Raw genomic sequence first — 22625 nt, forward strand, 5'->3', positions numbered from 1 at the left:
TACACAGCCTTCCCAGCTTTTCCTTAGGCATGTGTGTGTGTGTGTGTGTGTGTGTCTGTTTACTTTTCTTAAACTTAATATACTATGAATAACTTTCCAAATCAATAAATATATGTCTGTGTTATCTCTATAGGCTACATGCTATTTTCCAGCATACCAAACATTCACGGACATTATGGATGATTCTATCGATATTTATTTGCCACTTCAATATTTCTGCAATAAACATCATCTAGAATATTTAAAATAATAACTTTGTTTCGAAATTAGTTAAATATTTTTACATTTGGAATATCAAACAAAGCTAAAAACACAACACCTAAATAACTCTATTGCTAGGTAGCTAAATAGCTGATGAGAGGGGCATACACAAAACACAGTAATTATTTGGAGGAGAGGTATATATAAGGTGATAAAACTACCTGTTTTAATCAATACCTGAATGAACTGAAGTGAGGGAATGTGCAGTAAATCTCCAATATCTTTTTGGCTCACATTTCCCTTTGAGAACTAGACTCACAGACCCAATTATCTATTTCACTTGGATTTCAAACTAGACTTTGGGAAATGTGAAGAAACTAAAAAATGAAAAGAGCAAAACAGAGATCATGTTTTCTTATTGGGTTGAATCATTACTATCTTTATCAAAAAAACATGTATTAAGAGCCCAAGTTTTCTAGAGTAAGATTTCTGGACTTGATTCCAGTTTCACCATTTAATAGAAAATCAGAAAAATCAAGGGAAGAGGAAAATGTCTTATTTTAGGAAGGAGGGCATTTTATTTTATTTCTATGTCTATCCAAAAAACTGAAATTTGTATGGCATTTTAGAGTTTGTTTTCTTTTACATTTTCTAATTCATCTTTATAATAACCTTCCAGAGTAAGAACTGGTTAAGGAAAATGAGACTAAAAGAAGGTACTCATCAAGTTTGCAGAGGTAATAAAATGGAAATAAGATAGAACATGGTTATCTCTGCTCTTTACCAATGCTACTGTCCTTCTAAATACTGATAGGTACTAACTACGTGGAAGAAGACAGCAACCAGGTATCTCCTGCAATGAAAATTTTATTTTTTTTTGCACTTATTGTCTTATGAGAAGGGCATTATACATTTCAAGAAATCACTGACAACTGGCCTAGGCAGATCTTTAGTGGACACTATTTTTCTGCCTCAATAGAGAAAACACTTCTGACAGATGAGGATGCATTCCATTTTCACAGACCTTCAGAGATTAAGGTTCCATATTATCTCCGATAATTCAGTAGAGAACCTAGTAACTCATACTCCCGGGAAGTTTCTTCTTAAACGTAATCTAAATTCTTTTTTCTTTTTAAATTTATTTATTATTTTTGGCTGCATTGGGTCTTCGTTGCTACGTGTGGGCTTTCTCTAGTTGAGGCGAGCGGGGGCTACTCTTTGCTGCGGTGCGCAGGCTTCTCATCGCGGTGGCTTCTCTTCTTGTGGAGCACGGGCTCTAGGTACGCGGGCTTCCGTAGTTGTGGCACGTGGGCTCAGTAGTTGTGGCTCGCGGGCTCCAGAGCACAGGCTCAGCAGCTGTGGTGCACAGGCTCAGTTGCTCCACGGCATGTGGGATCTTTCCGGACCAGGGCTCGAACCCGTGTCCCCTGCATTGGCAGACGGACTCCTAACCACTGTGCCACCAGGGAAGTCCCATAACCTAAATTCTTTATGTTGCCCTTTATATTTTCTGTTGCTCTCTTTTCTGTAGAGCTGGAGAATAGCTGGCTACCATTTCATGTCGAAAAGCTCTTCCAGTGCTTCAAAAATATCATTAAATCTCAACCCTGGCATTGCCTTTGGTGTAGAAAACACATCCAGGAAGTCAGCTGTAAGTGACAGAACTCTGCTCCAGGGTCTTGTCACCATGAAGTGGCCACAACCGAGACTTAAAGAAGGGCATTTGCTTTTCTGACAAAGCATTAGGCTGCTATCCAAATAACTAAAACAAAAATCAATTATTTCTTACTCCTAGTTCAAGTTAAGTGTTTGATCAAATTAAAACAGTCAAGTTCAACACCTTAGCCCCAAAAAAGAATTAAGATTCTCAGTAGCCATTCATTTCTGAGTAACTTAAATATTTGCTATTATACTTCGTTTTCATGACAGCGATTCTGGGAGGAAGTAAACAGCTGGAAGAACATGCCAGGCAGCAAACTAACTCCCTATACCTGATTTTAGACCACAGATATTATTTCACTTAATTCATAACCCTTTGAAAGGCAGGGATTACTGTCTTGTCCTGATTTCAACGCTTGGGTTTTCTGAACGTCCTAAGAAACCCCTCAGTCCCAGGCAAACTGGGTTGTGGAGTCATCTTATGTATGTGAGAATTTGCAAGGATAATGTCTAGAATAGGCCAGGTGATGGGAAAGTTTCTAAAGGCTGATGAAAATAATGATTTACCTCAGGATCTTTCTCAACATACTTGTAGTTTTATCCTAAAGTAGTAATGACTAGTAATACATCTGGTGAGTTAAATTATATTTTCATTGTAAAACCATAAAAGGACTTCAGAGACTTACCCCAAACATCTGCCGGAGGTCAGGATCCCGGAAGCGGAAAGGAATATTAGAGACATGCAGGCGTTTAGGGGTAGATTTACTCTCTGAATTTTCACTACTTTGCGTCTGTGACTGCTGGCCTTCTGTCTGTGCGCCCCCTTCTGTCTGCTAAGCAAAGAAATAAACAACATTAAGGGAAAAATAAACACAATTATTTCACAAGAATTACATAAAATAATTGAAGTCCTCCCCCACCCCAATCATTCTCAAACAGTGTGTCTTTAAACAAAAATTACAGCTGTCCTTTCAAAGAGAAAAAAACCAAAGATGTTATCTGTGTTCAAAATGCTATAGTTTACCAAAAAATTTAGTTAGGTCTTTTGCATATTTACAGTACGTTAGTAAAGTGGGAGATACTAGAAACACTAAGTGACTTGCTCAAGATCACATGGAGAGGAACGTCCCTGGTGGTCCAGTGGTAAAGAATCCACCTTACAATGCAGGGGACGTGGGTTCGATCCCTGGTCAGGACACTAAGATCCCACATGCCATGGGGCAACTAAGCCCGCGGGCCACAACTACTGAGCTCACGCACTAGAGCCCGTGTGCCACAAACTACAGAGCCCATGCGCTCTGGAGCCCAAGGGCCACAACTACAGAGCCCTTGTGGCCTGGAGCCTATGTGCCACAACGAGAGAGGAGAAAACCCGCACACCACAACTAGAGAGAAGCCCACGGACAACAATGAAGAGCCCGCGTGCCGCAACTAAGACCTGATGCAGCCAAAAAAATAAAATAAAATAAATTAAAAAAAAAAAAAAAAAAAAAAAAAAGGGCTTCCCTGGTGGCGCAGCGGTTGGGAGTCCGCCTGCCGACGCAGGGGACGCGGGTTCGTGCCCCAGACTGGGAAGATCCCACATGCTGCGGAGCGGCTAGGCCCGTGTGCCATGGCCGCTGAGCCTGCGCAGCCCGAGCCTGTGCTGCGCAACGGGAGACGCCACAACAGTGAGAGGCCCGGGTACCACACACACACAAAAAAAAGATCACATGGAGATACATTAGGAAAACAAGATATAAAAATAGTACATTGGGACTTCCCTGGTGGCACATTGGTTAAGAATCCACTTGTCAATGCAGGGGACACGGGTTCGAGCCCCGGTCCAGGAAGCTCCCACATGCTGTGGAGACACTAAGCCCATGCGCCACAACTACTGAGCCTGCACTCTAGAGCCCATGAGCCACAACTACTGAGCCTGTGTGCCACAACTACTGAAGCCCGTGTGCCTAGAGCCTGTGCTCCGCCACTGCAATGAGAAGCCCACGCACTGCAAAGAAGAGTAGTCCCCTGCTCACTGCAACTAGAAGATCCAACACAGCCATAAATAAACAAACAAATAATTAAAAGAATAATAAATTAAAAAAATAAAAATAGTACTTTGTTCTTAGATTCTTTTAGAAGTTCCTATTTTTGAGATCTTTCTATTTTGAAAATAAAGAGTCTGTGGTATAATACCTACTTGTGGAGATACCAGTATTTCTTGTCCATCATTTCAGGAAATATGGGAATATTTTTATATTTCATTCCCTCTATTAGTTCCAGGGTTTATGACTACTGGGTTACCAAAGTACTGTAATATTATTTACGAAGAGGAGACACCTAGTGACAAAGGGCCCTTTGCTCAAAAACTGAAGAAGCTTCTTACTCTGAAACCAATCTGTACTCTCTTCCCTAATTTATGTGATTCCTCCTACTTCAGCAGAGGGAATCTACCCTGCTGTAGCCCAGAGCCAAGTTGCATTTAGAAAAATCTGTTGGGAAAGGCTTGAAGGGACCCTGCCTAATCTACTACATACCCATAAATGCTAGATTTGTATATATCCATAGTGAAAGAACATGGGTGAGTGTGGGTGTGCATTTTTAATCATGAATCTCTTTTGCAATGTCCTAGGCATGTGTTAATTATTTTTCAGCAAGTCCTCAAAAAATTGCTATGATGAGAAATACTTTTGACAAATACCTAACAGGTGTGATAAATCGTAGGCATTCAAAAAACATTTACTTTGAAGTATTAATTTGACAATTTAAGAACCTTATGTTTTTACTATTCCCTGTGAAGCACATGCCAAACTGGATGGCTCATTGAGATGATTAAACCAACACACTTTCAAAACAGGAGAGGAACTTGCTGTTCTTATTATCTCAGTTGAATGAGAACTGAGTCCCTCTAGCAGATTCTGGGTGACACGGAATGGATCCCCCTACTCTGACCCAGCGTTCAGCTAAAAGAAACTGAACCAGAGATACCTTTGGCTCAGAGATGTTTGAACCATGTTGAAATGAAGTTTGAGACTTTAATATATAAAGGATAAACAGGAATGAACTCCAAATGTATACTAGCTTTTCAAGTGTCAATCTAAGGGATGGCCGCTTTTATCTCCTTCCATTCAGGCCTCACAGATGGCCTCACTGTGCAATTATTCACATGGTACAAAAATAGCAGGAAAGGAAAGAGCTACAAAGCCATGTTCTGCGAAAGTGTAAGGTTTTCAATCCTCAATCTGGGCACAATGCAGACTAAACAAAACACATTCCATTCGAAGATGAAACTCACTAAGTTACTAAAAAGCAGCATCATGGACACCAAAGCAACGAGCACAAGCATCAATTACAACTGATGCTCATTCGAGCACCTTCCAACTTGCCTCTCACATCTCACAGCTGGATCACATAAAACTCTTTCTTCAATCAAACTTTAAAACCACCAGATCTGATCTGAAGGATGACAGTGTTATCACTCAGAGAAAAGTTAAAAAGACCGATTCTAGCTCCAAACCATAGTTTTATATATAGCTTATATATGTAGACTATGTAGTCTGTAAAAGGGTATGTGAGGTGGCAGGATAAATGAAAACTAACCATTACTTCAAAGTATGTTACCTGAGGTACTTAATTTCTGTTCTTGAGAATATTATTTTACAGTCCGGAAGACACAACTGATGAAGAAGAAGCCAGATTGGTTAATTTCCCAGCCTTGTGGTGAACACCTACATTATTTAAAAGTATGAAACCTTTAATTCTCTGGAGACTTAGCAAGTAGAAAAAGTGAACCATTATTTCCAAAATTCTTAAGCCTTCTGATTTTAAATATATTTATAAATTGAAGTTTAACATACATAGCTACAAATGCATAAATCATTAAGAATACAGTTGCATGAATTTTCACAAAGAAAACACACTCATGTAACCATCAAATTAGACTAAGCCACAGAACTCCAGCAGCACCTGTGGGCCCCACTCCAGTTTCTACTCCCCTGCCAAAGGATCACCACCATCCTGACTTCTAACTCCATAGATTAGTTCTATCACTTTTGAACTTAAAAAAAAAAAAAAAGGAATCATACAGTATGTACTTTTTTGTGTCTGGCTTCTTTCACACATCATAATAACACACACACTGTTGTACATTTTATAACCATACAGAATTTATTTGAGCTGCTTCCAGTTTTTGGCTATTAAGGATAATGTTCCTATAAATATTGTTACACATCTTTGGGTGCACAGGAGCAGGCATTTCTGTTGGGTGAATAGACATCTAGGATTGGATTTGTTGGATCAAGGATATGTCTAAGTTCAGCCTTCAAAGATACCATCAGTTTTGCAAAGTGGCTGTACTAACTTACACTCCATCAGCGATGTGTGCAAGTTCCAGCTGTTTTTAGTATCGTCATTTTCATTTTAACTATTTGGGTGGGAGGTAGTGGCATCCTATCATGGCTTTAACTTGCTTTCCTCTCTTTCAACCTCAGACCCTTTCTTCTCTCCACTTCTTTTTTTGAATTTTGTTGAAAAATGGGAATTCCCTGTAAAACAGCAGCTATTACTTTTTTAAAAAAAAATTTTATTGGAGTATAGTTGCTTTACAATGTTGTGTTAGTTTATACTGTACAGGAAAGTGAATCAGCTACATATATATATATATATATATATATATATATATATATATCTCCCCTCTTTTTTGGATTTCCTTCCCATTTAGGTCACCACGGAGCATTGAGTAGAGTGCATACACTCTTGAGCGCATACTGTAAGACAGACACTTACCTACGCCTTTCAATAATAAAAAATACTTAAATAGCGTTAACTGTCACACGCTGGCCTAAGTATTTTACATATGTTAATTGTGAGTCTTTCAACAACCCTAACAGTAGCTTTTGCTTTTTTGTTTTTTGTTTTTAAAGACACAGAATGGATTCCCTCCTTTTGACCCTGTGTTCAGCTAAAAGAATCTGATTCAGAGGTACTTTTGGCTCAGAGATGTTAGCAACCATCTTGAGGAGTCTGAGGAGTAGAAAGATCGCCTAAGTAATGGAGCAGGGATTTGAATACAGGCAGCCTGGCTCCACAGCAAATGTTCCTAAGCTCTATATTAGAATGTACTTTACATGTATTATTTTCTTCAATCCTCACAGTAATCTATGACACAGGTACTATTATTGTCCTCCAGTTGACAAAGGCAGAAACTAAGGCATGGAGAGGTTAAGTTCATTGTCCAAGGTCACATATTAAGTGGCAGAGTAGGAATTAAAAACCAGGTGGCCCAATTTCATATGCTAAACCACCCCTTCCTAGCACTGCACTCATGCTCTCTTCTTTTTAATCTCATTAGAATGGAGAACACGTGTGGATCCCATGCTCCACTTTCTCAGGACCCCCACCTGAAGGTGGAGGTAGGCATGGGATAAGGGGCAGGGAAAGCTATACAAGAGGTGACATGTATTCTATGCCTTGAGGGAACAGGAGCAGGTCGGGCCCTGAAGGGGAGGAAAAGGAGAGGAAAGAAATCCAGCAAAGGCACACTGACATTTATGAAGGAAGCAAAGCCAGAGAACTACTAAACTGATATTCAAAAGGGCTGAAAAGCAGATTTCTGTACATAGTGGAAACAGGAATAGGGAATATACGTTGGATGTAGTTAAATGAGATCCTATTTCCCATCTGTCATTCGCAACTTTAAGTTACCTCACTACAGATTACTAATCGTTGAAACACACAAATCAGAGAGCAGAAGTAAATAAAAGTTTTTAAGGCTATATCTTTGTGAAAAGTGGACAGTTAAACCGTTCTGAGAAAAATCTCAGTCAATACAGTGCTGGTTTGCTTTATTTTCTATTGTTAACTGCTGAGCAACTTTACTGACTATATAAATAACCTCCAAGGTTCTGTGTTCTTCCTTTCTGTGGTCACTTTCTGACCTAACTGGTTCACTGGGCAGGGGATGAAACAGAAGAGGCTGGAGTCTGTGGACTGTTTACAGTGAGGACTAGCAGTGGTCCTGCTCAATGCAATCATGTGACTAAAGCTATACATCCACTCTTCAGACATCCTTGCCTCCCCAGTGAGGGCTACTTCATTGAGGTGAAACCCAGGGCACTTGACACTGAAGAGCAAATCAGATTTGTAAGTCTCAAAACCTCATTCTGGAAGTGAGGACTAAAAAAAAGCAATACAAGATGAAGTATTACTTTCTAAGTCTCTATCATAGTAAGACTTAATACATAATCTGAGATACTAAGGAATTTCTTGATTAATTCAGGAATAATATTTTGATTTATGGATTATCCATTTTCTCCAATATTTATTTTTCCTCTTGTTGTCTCTGAGTGTCTTCATTTCTTATTTTCACCTCTGTGAGGCTGAAGGGGAAGAAAAGGAAAAGAGGAAATTAAATTTAGCAAAGTTTTCTTGAGAATCTGTCTGATTCATGTCTGAAAACATCTACCCTCCCATTTTAATGACAGTTTGACTGGGTATAGAAGTCTAGGTTGGGAAAAAAAAAATCCTTCAGAATTTTAAAGGTAACTCTCAACTGTAGCCTAGCTTCCAGTGTTGTTGAGAAATCTGAAGGCATTATGACCCCTGTCTCCTTGTATGTGACTTTTCCCCCACTCTCTCTGGTTTGTAGATTATCCAAATATGTCCAGTGCTCTAAAATTTCACAGTGACAGGCTTTAATGTGGGTTTGTTTTATACTGTTCTATTTTTCTGAGAATTCTGTGGTCTCTTTTAAGCTGGAAATTAATATCCTTCAGTCCTGGGACCTTTTTTGAATTATTTTGCTGATGACTCCTACCCTATACATTTTGTCTTTCTCTCTTCCTGAAACTTGTATTATTAGATGTTGGATCTTCTGAACTGATCCTCTAACTTTCTTATCTCTTGTATTTTCCATCTCTCTGTCTTTTGGCTCTATTTTCTGGGATATGAGTTCTTAATCCGTTATCTGAAAACTTTGGGACCAAATGTGTATCAGAATTCAGAATTTTTAAGATTTTTAGAAAGGCAGTAATGGTGTAAACCCGTATATAACACTATCAATGAGATGTGGAGCAGTGATATTTCTGTAGCAAAATGTATGCATATTCACATAAATGTGATAAAGACTATACATATGTTGTGAGTTTTGCTGCAAACTTATGAAAAAATTATTGACTTTCAGAACTTTACAGATTTTGGAATTGTGGATAAGAGACTGGAAACCTCTTTTTCTTCCATCTCATCTTTCAACCTTCCAATGAAGTTTTTTCATTTTGTTGACATGTTTTTAATTTCAAGGGCTCATTTTTCTTCTCTGAACCCCCCATTCCCCTCATCTTTTAAACTAGCAATTCAGCGACTTCCCTGGTGGCACAGTGGTTAAGAATCTGGCTGCCAGTGCAGGGGACACAGGTTCGATCCCTGGTCCCGGAAGATCCCACATGCCGCAGAGCAACTAAGCCTATGTGCCACAACTACTGAGCCTGTTCTCTAAAGCCCACGAGCCACAACTACTGAGCCCACGTGCCACAACTACTGAAGCCCGCGCACCTAGAGCCTGTGCTCCGCGACAAGAGATGCCACTGCAATGAGAAGCCTGCGCACCGCAAGGAAGAGTAGCCCCCGCTCACCGCAACTAGAGAAAGCCCACGCGCAGCAATGAAGACCCAACGCAGCCAAAAATAAAACAAACAAACAAAAACTAGCATTTCATTCTTGTTTAGTGGACGCAATACCTTCTCTTATCTCTCTGAGGATATAGATTATTGTTTTGGTAATTTCTGAGGAGAAAGGGGTTCCTTTTCTTCCAAATTTCTCTTTTTGTTTGTTAGTTTTTATTCTCTATTTTCCATGTTGTAGGTTTTCCCCAGGTATCTAGTAATCCTTGGTTGTCTTGTTCATAATTAAGAATTGAGGTGGGGAAAGTAGCTAAAAACTGTCTGCAAGTTCTGAGTGGGTGGGATAGAGAGGCTTGATGACTTTGTGATTCATTCTAGGTTCAGTTAGGTAAGCAATTTCGTGGGGAACCCCCTGACTCATGCATCTTTAAGTCCTTCCTCTTGAGTTAGATTATCCAGAGAAGAGTTTCCCAAATCGAACTGGAGCTGTGTTTCTGAGAAAACTGTTTTTTAAAAAATTTTTATTTTTTGGTCATATTATTATTATTTTTGCCATGCAGCATGTGGGATCTTAGTTCCCTGACCAGGGATAGAATCCGTGCCCCCTGCAGTGTAAGGGCGGAGTCTTAACCACTGGACCACCAGGGAAGTCCCTGGAGTCATGTTTCTGAAATTCAAATTTTTGTGGTATAAACTGAATCATTTCTCAGCTTTCTCCCACTACTGGCTTAAGGATAAACTCATTTGGGTCTGCTAAGTTAGTTACTAATTGGCCATCTGCTTTCTAGTTTCCAAAATGATTAATTCTCCTGTTCTTATTTTTTATATTCCTAAAAACACACAGACACAACCACCATTTACTGTACTTTTAGAGGAAGCAAAATTAGATGGATGTATTCAAAAGTAACCTGAAACAAGTGTTTAATAAAATCTTATAATACTATATGCACATATTTTAATGAAGGCAGCAAAATAGGTCAACACAGCCTATATTTGTTTTGAGTTGACTTGTATAAAATATTTTGGGAAACAAGGCTCGCTTTCAAAAATAACCTTAGTGTCTCAAGAAGGAAGAGCCTGCATTATAGCCCTTCTCCAATGCATACATGAAAGGCTGAGGTAGAACAAGCAGAGACCTCACAAATGAGACATGGTAATCATCTTACAGCAAATCTATAAATACAAGATTTTTTCCTTTCTCTGTTCTTCAGAGCCTAGAACTACTTCAGATATAAGCTGAGGATGATTAAAATATTTTGGGATAAGGAGACATGACAACTAAGTGCAATGTGGGATCCTGGACTGGATTCAGAAAACTGGTGACTGAATAAGGTCTATATTTTACTTAATAATATTGTACCAACACTTCTTATTGCCAGGCTCTGAAAATTGTACTATACCTATGTAAGATGTTCACATCAGAAGAAGTTAGGTAAAGAATATGGAGAAACATTCTGTACTCCTTTTGCAACTTTACTGTAAGTCTAAAACTATTTCAAAACAAAGAGTTTAAAAAAAAGAATTTTGGGATGTCAGATTCTAAGCCCTACAGAATATTAGAACACAGAATGTTTAGTTGGTTTAAGACTATATACAGGTACAATTGTAGACAAGTACTTTTGTTCATATTCAATATGTGGGTCAGATCACTTATAAAAGTCAGAAATGGGCTGAAAAGCCCATCTGTTTCAAACTGTTGGCATGGTGAAGAAAAAAAAAACCACATTTAATCTAATAGTACTATTATCTATTCCCAAATTAGAAATAGTTTAATTTGTAAATCTTTTTTACTTGCAAAAGGCCAGTCACAAAGTTTCATCTCCTTGCAGCATTTTCCCTTAAGAGCTCATCATTTTATGAACAAAAATATAAATGATTCCTAGTTGGGTTCAATTTCTTTTGGATAGGGGATTGGCCTTCAGTCAAGGTGTAAGTGAATCCTCCTCATAGGATGAATTAGATATTCTCAAGATTTTATAAAATCAGTCACATATAGTGCAAGGGGCATGGCTGTAAAAGCTGCAAAGTTTAAGACCAAACTTATCAAAGATAATAGATATTTCTATTAATTGCTAAAAGTAGAGCTGCCACGTGAACTGCCCCACAATTCATATAGATTTGAAATTAAGCAATTATTAACAGAGTTCTTATTTGGTTAGATTCATATTGGTTTTCTTAAAGGGATAACATTAGACTCAAGATGAAGTTGCTCATGCAAATCCCCATGTCAGGAAACCAAAACGTAAGTTTCTATGCTCTGCTCTCCCAGAAAAGAAAGGCCTAGGTCAACCAAGTAAGTTGTCTACTCAGCAGAAGTTACCTGACCCAAGACTCCAAGGCTCCAAGATTTTCCTTTGCTCCATATAAGGAAATGCTTTAACCAATCAGCAAATGCCCAGTATAACCTCCTTGCTCCTGTTCCCTCTGCCTATAAAATCTCATCCTGTACAGCTTTTCAGAGCTTCTTTCTTTCTTCCTTCTTTCCAATTGAAGTTTAGTTGATTTACAATATTGGGTTACTTTCTGGTACACAGCAAAGTGATTCAGTTATATATATATATATACACATACTGTTGTCTATCTATTTTATATATATAGTAGTTTGTATCTTCTAATCCCAAACTCCTAATTTAACCCCTCCCTTTTCCCCTTTGATAACCATAAATTTGTTTTCTATGTCTGAGTCTGTTTCTGTTTTGTAAATAAGTTCATCTGTATCATATTTCAGATTCCACATATAAGTGATATATGATATTTGTCTTTCTCTTTCTGACTTACTTCACTTAGTATGATAATTTCTAAGTCCATCCACGTTGCTGCAAATGGCATTATTTTATTCTTTTTTAATGGCTGAGTAGTATTCCATTGTACACATGTGCCACATCTTCTTTATCCATTCATCTGTTGATGGACATTTAGGTTGCTTCCATGTCTTGGCTATTGTAAATAGCGCTGCTATGAACATTGGGGTGCTGTGAAGATTGAATTACAGTTTTCTCCAGACATATGCCCAGGAGTGGGACAGCTGGATCATATGGCAACTCTATTTTTAGTTTCTTAAGGAACCTCCATAGTGCCATCCATAGTGGCTGCGCTGATGTACATTCCCACCAACAATATAGGAGGTCCCCATTTTTCCACACCCTCTCCAGCATTTATTATTTGTAGACTTTTTAATGATGGCCATTCTGACTGATGTGAGGTGATACCTCACTGTTTTTTTAAAAAAATATATCTTATTTTCATGGCTGCATCGGGTCTTAGTTGTGGCACGTGGGATCTCCGTTGTGGCACATGGGATCTTTCGTTGCAGAGTACAGGCTCTTCGTTGCAGTGAGCGGGCTTCTTGTAGTTGTGACGTGCGGGTTTTCTCTTCTCTAGTTGTGGCGCGTGGGCTCCAGAGTGCGTGTGCTCTGTAGTTTGCGGCACGCGGGCTCTCGAGTTGAGGCACTCGAGTTCAGTAGTTGTGGCACGTGGGATTAGTTGCCCCGCGGCATGTGGGAGTTTAGTTCCCCGACCAGGGAATCGAACCCTTGTCCCCCTGCACTGGAAGGCAGACTCTTTACCACTGGACCACCAGGGAAGTCCCCTCATTGTTGTTTTGATTTGCATTTCTCTAATAATTTGCGAAGTTGAGCACCTTTTCATGTGCCTATTGACCATCTGTATGTCTTCTTTGTAGAAATGCCTATTTAGGTCTTCTGCCCATTTTTTGATTTGGTTGTTTTTTTTTTGCTGTTGAGTTGTATGATCTGTTTGTATATTTTGGAAATTAAACCCTTGTCAGTTGCATTGCTGCAAATATTCTCTCCCAGTCCACAGGCTGTCTGTTCATTTTGTTTATGGTTTCCTTTGCTGTATAAAAGCTTATAAGTTTGATTAGGTCCCATTTGTTTACTTTTGCTTTTATTTCTATTGCCTTGGGAGACTGACCTAAGAAAACGTTACTATGATTTATGTTAGAGAATGTTTTGCCTACGTTCTCTTTTAGGAGTTTTATGATGTTATGTCTTATATTTAAGTCTTTAAGCCATTTTAAGTTTACTTTTGTATAGGGTGTGAGGGAGTGTTCCATCTTCATTGATTTACATGTGGTTGTCCAGCTTTCACAACACCACTTTCTGAAGAGACTGTCTTTTCTCCATTGTATGTTCTTGTCTCCTTTGTTGAAGAGTAATTGACAGTAGGTGTGTGGATTTATTTTGGGGTCTCTGTTCTGTGCCATTGATCCATATGTCTGCTTTTGTGCCAATACCAGACTGTTCTGATTACTGTAGCTTTGTAGTATTGTCTGAAGTCTGAGAGGGTTATGCCTCCAGCTTTGTTCTTTTTCCTCAGGATTGCTTTGGAAATTCTGGGTCTTTTATAGTTCCATATAAATTTTAGGACTACTTGTTCTAGTTTTGTGAAAAATGTCATGAGTAATTTGATAGGGATTGCATTAAATCTGTAGATTGTTTTGGGTAGTATGGCCATTTTAACAATATTAATTCTTCCAATCCAAGGGCATGGGATATCTTTCCATTTCTTTGAATCATCTTCAATTTCCTTTATTAACATTTTATAGTTCTCAGCATATTCTTTCACCTCCTTGTCAGGTTTATTCCTAAGTATTTTATTTTATTTTTTGATGTGATTTTAAAGGGATTGTTTTTTTACTTTCCCTTTCTGATATTTCATTGTTAGTATAAAGAAAGAAATGCAATGTTAATCTTGTATCCTGCTACCTTGCTGAATTCGTTTATCAGGTCTAATAGTTTCTGTGTGGAGTCTTTAGGGTTTTCTATATCATGTCATCTGCATATAATGACAATTATACTCAGAGCTCCTTTCTATCTGGCTAGATTGGATGCCACCAAATTCATGAATCACTGAATAAAGCCAACAAGAGCTTTTAAATTCACTCAGTTGAATTTTGTTAACAGTTTAAAATCTGCACAAAAGTGAAGTGTCATTAATTTTTCGATCTCACACTATTTCCATTTTGAATGATTCAAACTTGTATTAAATAAGACTGATGTATTTTATACCCGAGAAAATCTAATGGAAAGGTCATTGCCCAAAATAGCTTTAAGTACATTTAAAGGATACGTGTGTGTACACATGCTTCAAAAATCATAGAGCAATACTTTCCAAAGGGTAGAATGACAGTTCTGCAGGATGTTAACTGGTATTTTGTAGAAAATGAGTTTCATGGTCAAATAAATTTGGGAAATACTGGATTAAACAAAGTTAAAAGGTTTCCTGTGAATTCTGAAGACAGAAAACTCACCTTTCTCCCTAAACATATATTATATATATCATTCATTCATTCACTCATTCATTCATTTTTGTGGATCAAAATATAAAATTCACTTTGAAAAATACTGCTTTTATCAGAATGGTCCTTAGAGCACAAGCTCCCAAGGGTATGAGGGAAAAAAATGGCAAAAGAGAAAAGAGATATATAATTGGACAGCCTGTTAATTTGTATTATTTTAACTTAAGAACTGCCTATAACACCTCCTTTGAAATGAAATAATTATATACCAATAGAATTACAGCTAATATTTATTGAACATTTGTTATGTGCCAGGCATTATACAAAGTACTTGCTGTACATTTTCTCATTTAATCCTAAAAACAACCCTATGAGTTAGGAAATAGTATCACCAGTTTTACAGGTGAGGAAAATAAGCATTAGTTATAATTCTCTCAGGGTTATACATTTAGCAAATGGAAGGAGCTGGGAGCTAAACCTAACTCAATCTCGTTTCCTAGCTCAAGTGCCCTAACCACAATATTATATAAACAGTTTTTAAAAAACAGCTTTAAAAAAATTCAGTCTCTCCTGATAATATTTTAGAAAGTAAGTTGGGATACTTTTCATTATGTCATTTAACAGTGCCTTAAAGAAAAATTTGGTACTACAATCCATGAAGATCCATCAACTAGACTTGTTAGCATCTAAAATTTAAAGCAATTTTATAAATGTTTATAACGGAGTATATACTGGGTTAAAACTGGTGGAATTAGATCTTATGAATTCCTTCTTAAAGAGTACTCCTAACATGATAGAATATCTTTCTAAAAAGTGAAATCTTGGCTTATATACTTAGTTACTGAAAATCAGGGTAATTTCACAGTGCTAACATAACATACCAAGAATACCTATGCATATAAAATTATTTTTTGCAGTGCTAACACAAAACACAATTTTGGGGGAATAAAAAATTGAATTTACATTTACGTAGAACAATTCCTTACTTGGGCAAAAGTACGTTTAGATTTAGTTATTTTAAAGAGAAATGCTTGAGTATTTCTTCTGTGTATTTGAATATTGCTACAAGTCAAATTCTGAGAATCGAGTCTTGTTTGGGCATTTAAATGTCAGCTAACGTTTCCCCAATAAACTAGTAACTCAATTTTCTTCAGAAAATATCTAGTTCTATTTTCTCAGTGGGTAAGTGTTATAAAAAAGAATTCTAAATGGCATCATTTGTATATGTAATATTACCATATATTACCCCAGGAAACAAAAACCAGTATCACAGTTAACAAAAACCACAGCAAGTCACTTATTTTTTTAAAACCACGAGTCAGAATTATGTAAAAATTATATATAATAGAGAAACACCAGAGACAATAACCTCAATTTTTAAAAACTTTATACTTAACTGAATGATTCTTTAATATTTTAATGTACACTTCAGAATGAAAGAAATCTGTAAGTATGTTCTAGTTGAAGTTCTTGGGTTTAAAGTTGAAGAGTAAGTGGAAACTAAGACCATGTCTAGAGATGCCTTTTATTTTTTATAATTTACATGGGGAAGCAGAAAAAAAGCCCTTGACTTAAAGCAGATTTCCTGAGTCCCAGGTCTGTTTCGAGCTAGCTGTAACCTTGTTCAAGTCACTTAAAACTGCTGACCTCTGCTGTAAAAGGAAGGTGTGAGATAATTTCTAAAATCTATTTTGCCTTTAAAATTCAGTGATTCTAAACAGAGTTTACCGACTTCAAAAGATAGTACAAAATATTTACGGAAAATGCACAACTCTTGTAGACAGGTTGAGAAAAACCACGCTACTAAGTTAATTATCAGTGCTTCTTTATTCTTACTCTAACACATGGGAGAGCAGCAAGGGCCAGTAGAGCAGAGTATTACCATTCTCAGAACTTTTCAGCTTCAGTTTCTTTTTTTTGAGGGGTGTGGTGGGGGTAGAATGGGTAATAACAATCAATAATTAATAAGTAAATAAAAATAAATAAATGAAGGCATGCAAAAGAGAAGAAGCAATAATCATAACTTAACAATATTAACAATTTGCTGAAAGGGTGTCTTGAGTCTTACATGAACCAAAGGGCAATTTTCTCTATTGAAAAATATGCATGCCTGGCTCTGAGTGTGGTTTTCTGCAGCAACTTTTGCATTTCAGACCAGGCTATAGTTTCCTCATCAATCCAGCTGTGAACTTGCCAAGCTGCTCATAGGCAGCTTTTCCATCTCTTGGAAAAGTGGATGACTGCATGAATGAATCCTCTGTTGTCCCAGGCCTCTAATTCTAGCCTGGAGATGGAAAATGCTAATGATCATACCCACACTGCAGGCTGAAGGTAACATTGCCCAACAATACACAACATGAGAGAAGGATATGGGCCCCATTTTTACCATTATATTCCAGAAGTCCTGGTGTGGGCAAATGGACCCACTGTTAAGTGGTATAACTTCTTGACTACATTTGATGGGTCGCCAATCTACAAGGCATCCAGGTAAGGGTCAGTGGGTAATTCCAAGGGAGGACAGTTAGACTGATCTTCTGATGGTAGAGAAATGCAAGGAAATCTGGCTTCAACTCCAGAGAAAGGGTGTACAAAAAAGAGAAGAAACTGAGGCTGATGAACAATATGGGGTCTGAGTCATCTTTACTTGGAGGTGTGCTCAAAGGCCCACCAATGAGGAGGGCTATAAAATCTACAGCAGACTATGATATAGCACGGCAGACCACTCAACTATTCCCTCAATTTAGATGCACCAACAACTCTGTTCAAATACTTCAAAAGATGTTACTGACTAGCAACTTACTCTGCCTTTATAAGCTTCTTTTTTCATTCAAAAATCACTTACTAAATGTCCGTTGCATATCATTGGGAGTAATAAGAAGAGGGCAAGTAATAGTTCCTGCCCTCAGGGAAAGTATGATCCAATAGGTCGGCAGAATATGTACACAAATATAAATCTTGTATCTGAAGATCACTCACCAAAGCTTATCTACTTCAAATACTTCAGCTACTTACGCCTGCTGGCATTTGGAAAATATCTAAACATACAGGAACTGAGGTCCTTTCTTCTCTGCAGGCAGGCTCAGTGATAATCAAGCCTCTGCAGACCCAGGTGGGAGACGCCTAACTGCTATCTCTCTTGCTAATGCACACTATGGGACCAAATGACTGTCAAAACAAGCTCTCATCTTAAGAGTACAAGAAGCTTCTAGCCCAATGTTAAAATCAATTTCTAAAATATATTTTGGAAATAAAACTCCAGATTTCATTGCTTATTTCTCATTTTTATGTCAGAAATCCTTTCTTTTTGTTCTCTCCATCAACAAGATGGGACTATCCAACATAAACAAGATCTATTAAAATACAGCTGTAGCTCACAATAATAAAAAGCGCAAATAAATGACATCAACCAGGACAACTGATTTTAAAAGACGGTAAAAGCAATTATCTCAAAGAACTATTTAAACAAGTAATCTCCAAAGCTTTTCTAATTTATTCTCACTACAATTCCATCAGGTAGGAATTATTACCTTCATTTGATAGGTGAGGAAACTGAAACTTGGGGGGTAAAATGATTTTATTTAAGATATAGTTATTGCAATAAGGATGAAAAATCTTTGACTCTGATCTCCTTATTTTACTCATCCAATCAGCTGTCAAATTCTGTTTATTCTATCTTCATAATTTCTCTTGAATTCACTTCCTCCTGTACACAATCACTGCAACCCCTAAGCCAGAACCCCATTATCAACTCCAACCATAAGACCCTTTCCTAACTAGTCTTCCTGCTTCTCTACTATCTTGTACATGCAAGAGATTAATCTTCTGAAGCACAATTCTGCTTGCTTCCATTTCTTGCTCAAATACCTTTAATAAAGTAATTTCTCAGCCAGGCATTCAAATGCTCTTCCCAATTTGTACTCTCAAGTGACCTTTCTCTCACCTATTTCCCACTAGTTTCCACCAAGCACCCAAGCTTCAACCAAACAGAAACCTATGCTTTTATTCAAAGACATTTTGAGCTTTCCCATCTCTCCAACTCTGCTTTGAGAAATGACTTTCCTAATTCTTCCCACCACCATCTAAACATGTCTGAATTCTAGTCACTCATAATACAAGGCCCAGATCAATGCCATCTTCACCAAGGAGCTCACTTCTCTCTTCTCAGACCTCCCATGGCACACCTGTATCTTCTTCTTTCATTTTTTTCCCCAAGAAATATTTACTAAGTAACTATTAAGTGCCAGGTACTATGATAAGTCAGGGAATGCAAAAGAAGCTTACAGTTTAGTTAGGGAGACAGAAGTGAACAAAAAACATCACAACTTGTAAGTTCCACAAAAGGTGGTCAGCTCAGAAGTCTACCTGAGTCTAAATGAAGGATACATGAATTTGGCTTTGCCTAGGAAAGTCAAGCAGGGCTTCCCAGCCGAGCTAACACTTGGACTGAGCAGGAAAAGATGCACGAGCATCTGCTCAGAGGACCAGTGCATATATTCATGATCACTTTCACTGAGTTGGAGATGGGGAGTCAGAGTGGTAGACTGGAGAGTAAAGACTTTGAATTCCCCAAGTAGAAAAACAATAACATACCACAAAGGGCTATTTTATGAGCCACAATAAAATAGTGTTTGTGGAATCAAGCTTTAAACTGAAAAGTGTTATACAAATTTAAGATTTTATTTATAAATAACAATGCTTCTTATCTACCTTTTGAATTTAATTGGCTACAGGAATTAGCAGACTCTCTTTACAAAACATGTATGTAGAAGGTAAAGGTTTAACAGAATAATTTATAAGGTTGTCAAATCTAGGTAGGTTTTACAATATACTGCTCTACTGCTCAATCGCTCTCTAAACACATCCCACCTCCCCTGAGAAACACACACCCACACACAACTTCCAAAGGTAAAATGGCTTAAGAGCAGTGGATTCACACTCACAATTAAAATGTACACTTAAAAATATAAGAAGTATCTTCAACCAGAGCTTCCTAATAATTTTCCATTTTATTGTTAGCAACTTCCTAAAATGACAGAACTTGTGTTCTGTTTGCAGGCACAACTCAAGGATTTTCCATTTTCTCCTCGGCACCAATAAAGTCACAATCTATTCATACGGATTCCTAATCGTATTTCAATACATCTTTAGAAACTCAAATTGGTCAATATAATGCAAAATTATATAATGAATAGTTTCTAATATGGATGAAGAACAGAAGTCTTAACTGTATATATTGATATTAAGGAACAGAGCTCGCCATTAATACTGTCATTAGAGACACATAATCCGGGAATCTGAAACAATGGGAAACAGTGGTAATAGGGAAAAAAAGAGAAGGGCAGTGGTGAGGAGAGGTGCAGTACAAACAACCATGAAGTGATTCAAGGAAGGGACTTCTGGCTCTGATGGCATGAACAGGTCAGTGAATCCTCTCCTCAAAACAATAAGAAAACTTGTCAGTCATTTCAGGGTCCTGGAAATCAATCAGAGGCAGATAATAAATAGAGAAGTTTCTTCAAAAGTTGCTAGAGCTTTAGGGTAAAACCTGCAGGAGTCTACAAACATTGCCTGGGGCTACTCCAACTCACTAACCCCACCCTCTCTAATCCTCAGCTCTTCTGGGAGAGCTCATCAGGATAGGGCTGGGCCACAAAAACCAGCAGCTTTGCTGCCAGAGGGGGCGGACTCGACTTGGGGTACTGGGGTGGGGGGGCGCAGTAGAAAACCACAGACTTGTACGCTAAAGTGGCAAACTTGGTGGAAACCTAACGGGGAAATATAGTTCTTCTAGCTTGAGGCTATGGGCTGATTGGGGTGAGTGGTGGATCAGCTAGAAATCTGAAGGGAAGATCCTGGAAATGAGAGAATAGTAGAATAACTAAATATGATCTCCTCACATCCCTGGCTGACTGTGAAAATATGCGGATGAGGAGGGGGAGACATAAGAGGGCCCAAAAGAAAGAAAAAGCCAAGGCATACTTGAGAACTGGCTGTACTGTGAAATGCACTTCCCAACCCAAAACCAGATCAGCAGAGGGTGGAAGCTCTCCACACTCCAGGTGCTTAAGCACAACTTTTGCCCCAAATCACTGGCTGACCAGTAGGCTATGGAGACACAGGGGTGACTCCCAGCCAGGCTAAAAAGTAAAAAATGAGAATGAAAATCACTAAGCAGACACATCAGTGGCTGCACACCACAGAGGAGCCCACAGTTTAAGTACAGGCAAACTATTTAAAACACACAAATATACACTCACCTGTACCTCTCAAAAACAAAACCAAAACAAAAAAACTTTAGAGTCGTTAAAATATATTACTAAAATGCCCAATTTACTAAAAAGTTACAAGACATGCAAAGAAACAGGAAAAGTGTGGCCCCGACTCAAGAAAACAAGCAGTAACTAGAAACAGGCTCTGAGGAGGCCTGGATGTTAGAGTCAGCAGGTGACTTCAAAGTAACAATTACAAATGTATTCAAAGAATTAAAGGAAATACGATGACAAGTAAGGAATCTCAATAGAGATACAGAAATCCTGAATGAAAATTCCAGAGTTGAAAAGTACATTAACTAAAATAAAAATTCACTAGATGGGCTTAATAGCTGATTTGACATGGCGGAAAAAAGAAAGAGTAAACTGAAACAGATGAACAGAAATTATCCAATCAAAAGAACGGAAAGAAAGAAGACTGAAGAAAAATGAGTAGAAACTTAGATTCTGTTTAGATTCAGCTTAAAAACAAACAAGCAAATAAACAGAATCTGAACCTGTGGGGAACAAGCATCCCCATTACTTATAGCAAAAGTCCCAGGAGGAGGAAGAAAAGGAAAGAACAAATATTTGAAAAAATTACGTTCAAAAACTTCCCAATTTTTATGGAAAACAATCTACAGACCTCAAAATCTCAATGCACTCCACATATGATAAAAACAAAGAGATTTATCCTAGACATATCAGCGTCAAACTGCTCAAAGCCAAAGACAAAAAACTCTCGAAGACAGCAGGAGAAAAACAACTCATCACATACAGGGGAACAACAACAGGATTAACAACTGAATTCTCATCAGAGGCCAGAGGGCTGAGGAGTTGGGGCGAAAATGTCAACCAAGAATTCTATAGCTAGCCTTCAAAAATGAAGACAAAATAAAGGTATTCCTAGGTAAACAAAACCAGAAAATTTGTTTCAAGCAGACCTAGTCTACAGAAATACTAAAAGATGTGCTACCAGCTAAAAGGAAATGACATCGGAAAATAACTCAAATCCACAGGAAGCTAAGAAAATCACTGGAAATGGTAAATTTCTTTAAAAGTAGAAGATTTTTAAAGTAGTAACTGTAATACTGTATTATTGCACTTCATATATATATATATATATATATATATATATATATATATATATATATATATATATATATATATAACAATAACAGCACAAAGGATGGTGAGGGATAGAGCTATATTGGATCAAAGCTGCTATATTTCACCAGAATCACACACACACACACACACACACACACACACACACACACACACACACACACAGAGCCATCAGCAGGTTGTGATAACTCGAAGATGTAATCCCTGATCAAGAACTAAGAAAATACATAAATAACACAAATAAATAACTAATTTTAAAAATCACAAAAGGATTTAGAAGGTACAGAAAGAATTATTTAACATAAATCAGTAAAGAAGGAACAATAAAGGACATGAGACATATAAAAAAAATAGTAAAATGGCAGACATAAATCCACCTACATTAACAATTACATTAAATGTAAATAGACTAAATGCTCTGATAGAAAGGCAATAATTTTCAGACTGGAAAAAGAAGTAAGATCCAGATGTTATGTTTTTTACAAGAGACAATCTTAGATTCAAAGTGTTTGAAACAAAATGAAGGAAAAA

The 22625-nt window shown here is 37.7% G+C and overlaps 1 protein-coding gene across 8 annotated transcripts in view; it reads right to left on the minus strand.

The window, feature by feature from the left end:
• Positions 1 to 22625, minus strand: part of RBFOX2 (RNA binding fox-1 homolog 2) — a 205621-nt gene that overhangs the window by 37218 nt on the left and 145778 nt on the right. For 5 of the 8 annotated variants that reach the window (XM_055085294.1, XM_024127209.3, XM_028490602.2 and 2 more), the window contains exon 4: positions 2547 to 2693. In XM_055085294.1, the coding sequence (XP_054941269.1) occupies positions 2547 to 2693 (147 nt within the window). The remainder of the gene's footprint in view (positions 1 to 2546; positions 2694 to 22625) is intronic. The other 3 variants (XM_007101889.4, XM_055085295.1, XM_028490598.2) reach the window with 1 other exon arrangement.

This window comes from Physeter macrocephalus, chromosome 6 (genome assembly GCF_002837175.3).
Source record: "Physeter macrocephalus isolate SW-GA chromosome 6, ASM283717v5, whole genome shotgun sequence".
Taxonomy (NCBI): domain Eukaryota; kingdom Metazoa; phylum Chordata; class Mammalia; order Artiodactyla; family Physeteridae; genus Physeter; species Physeter macrocephalus.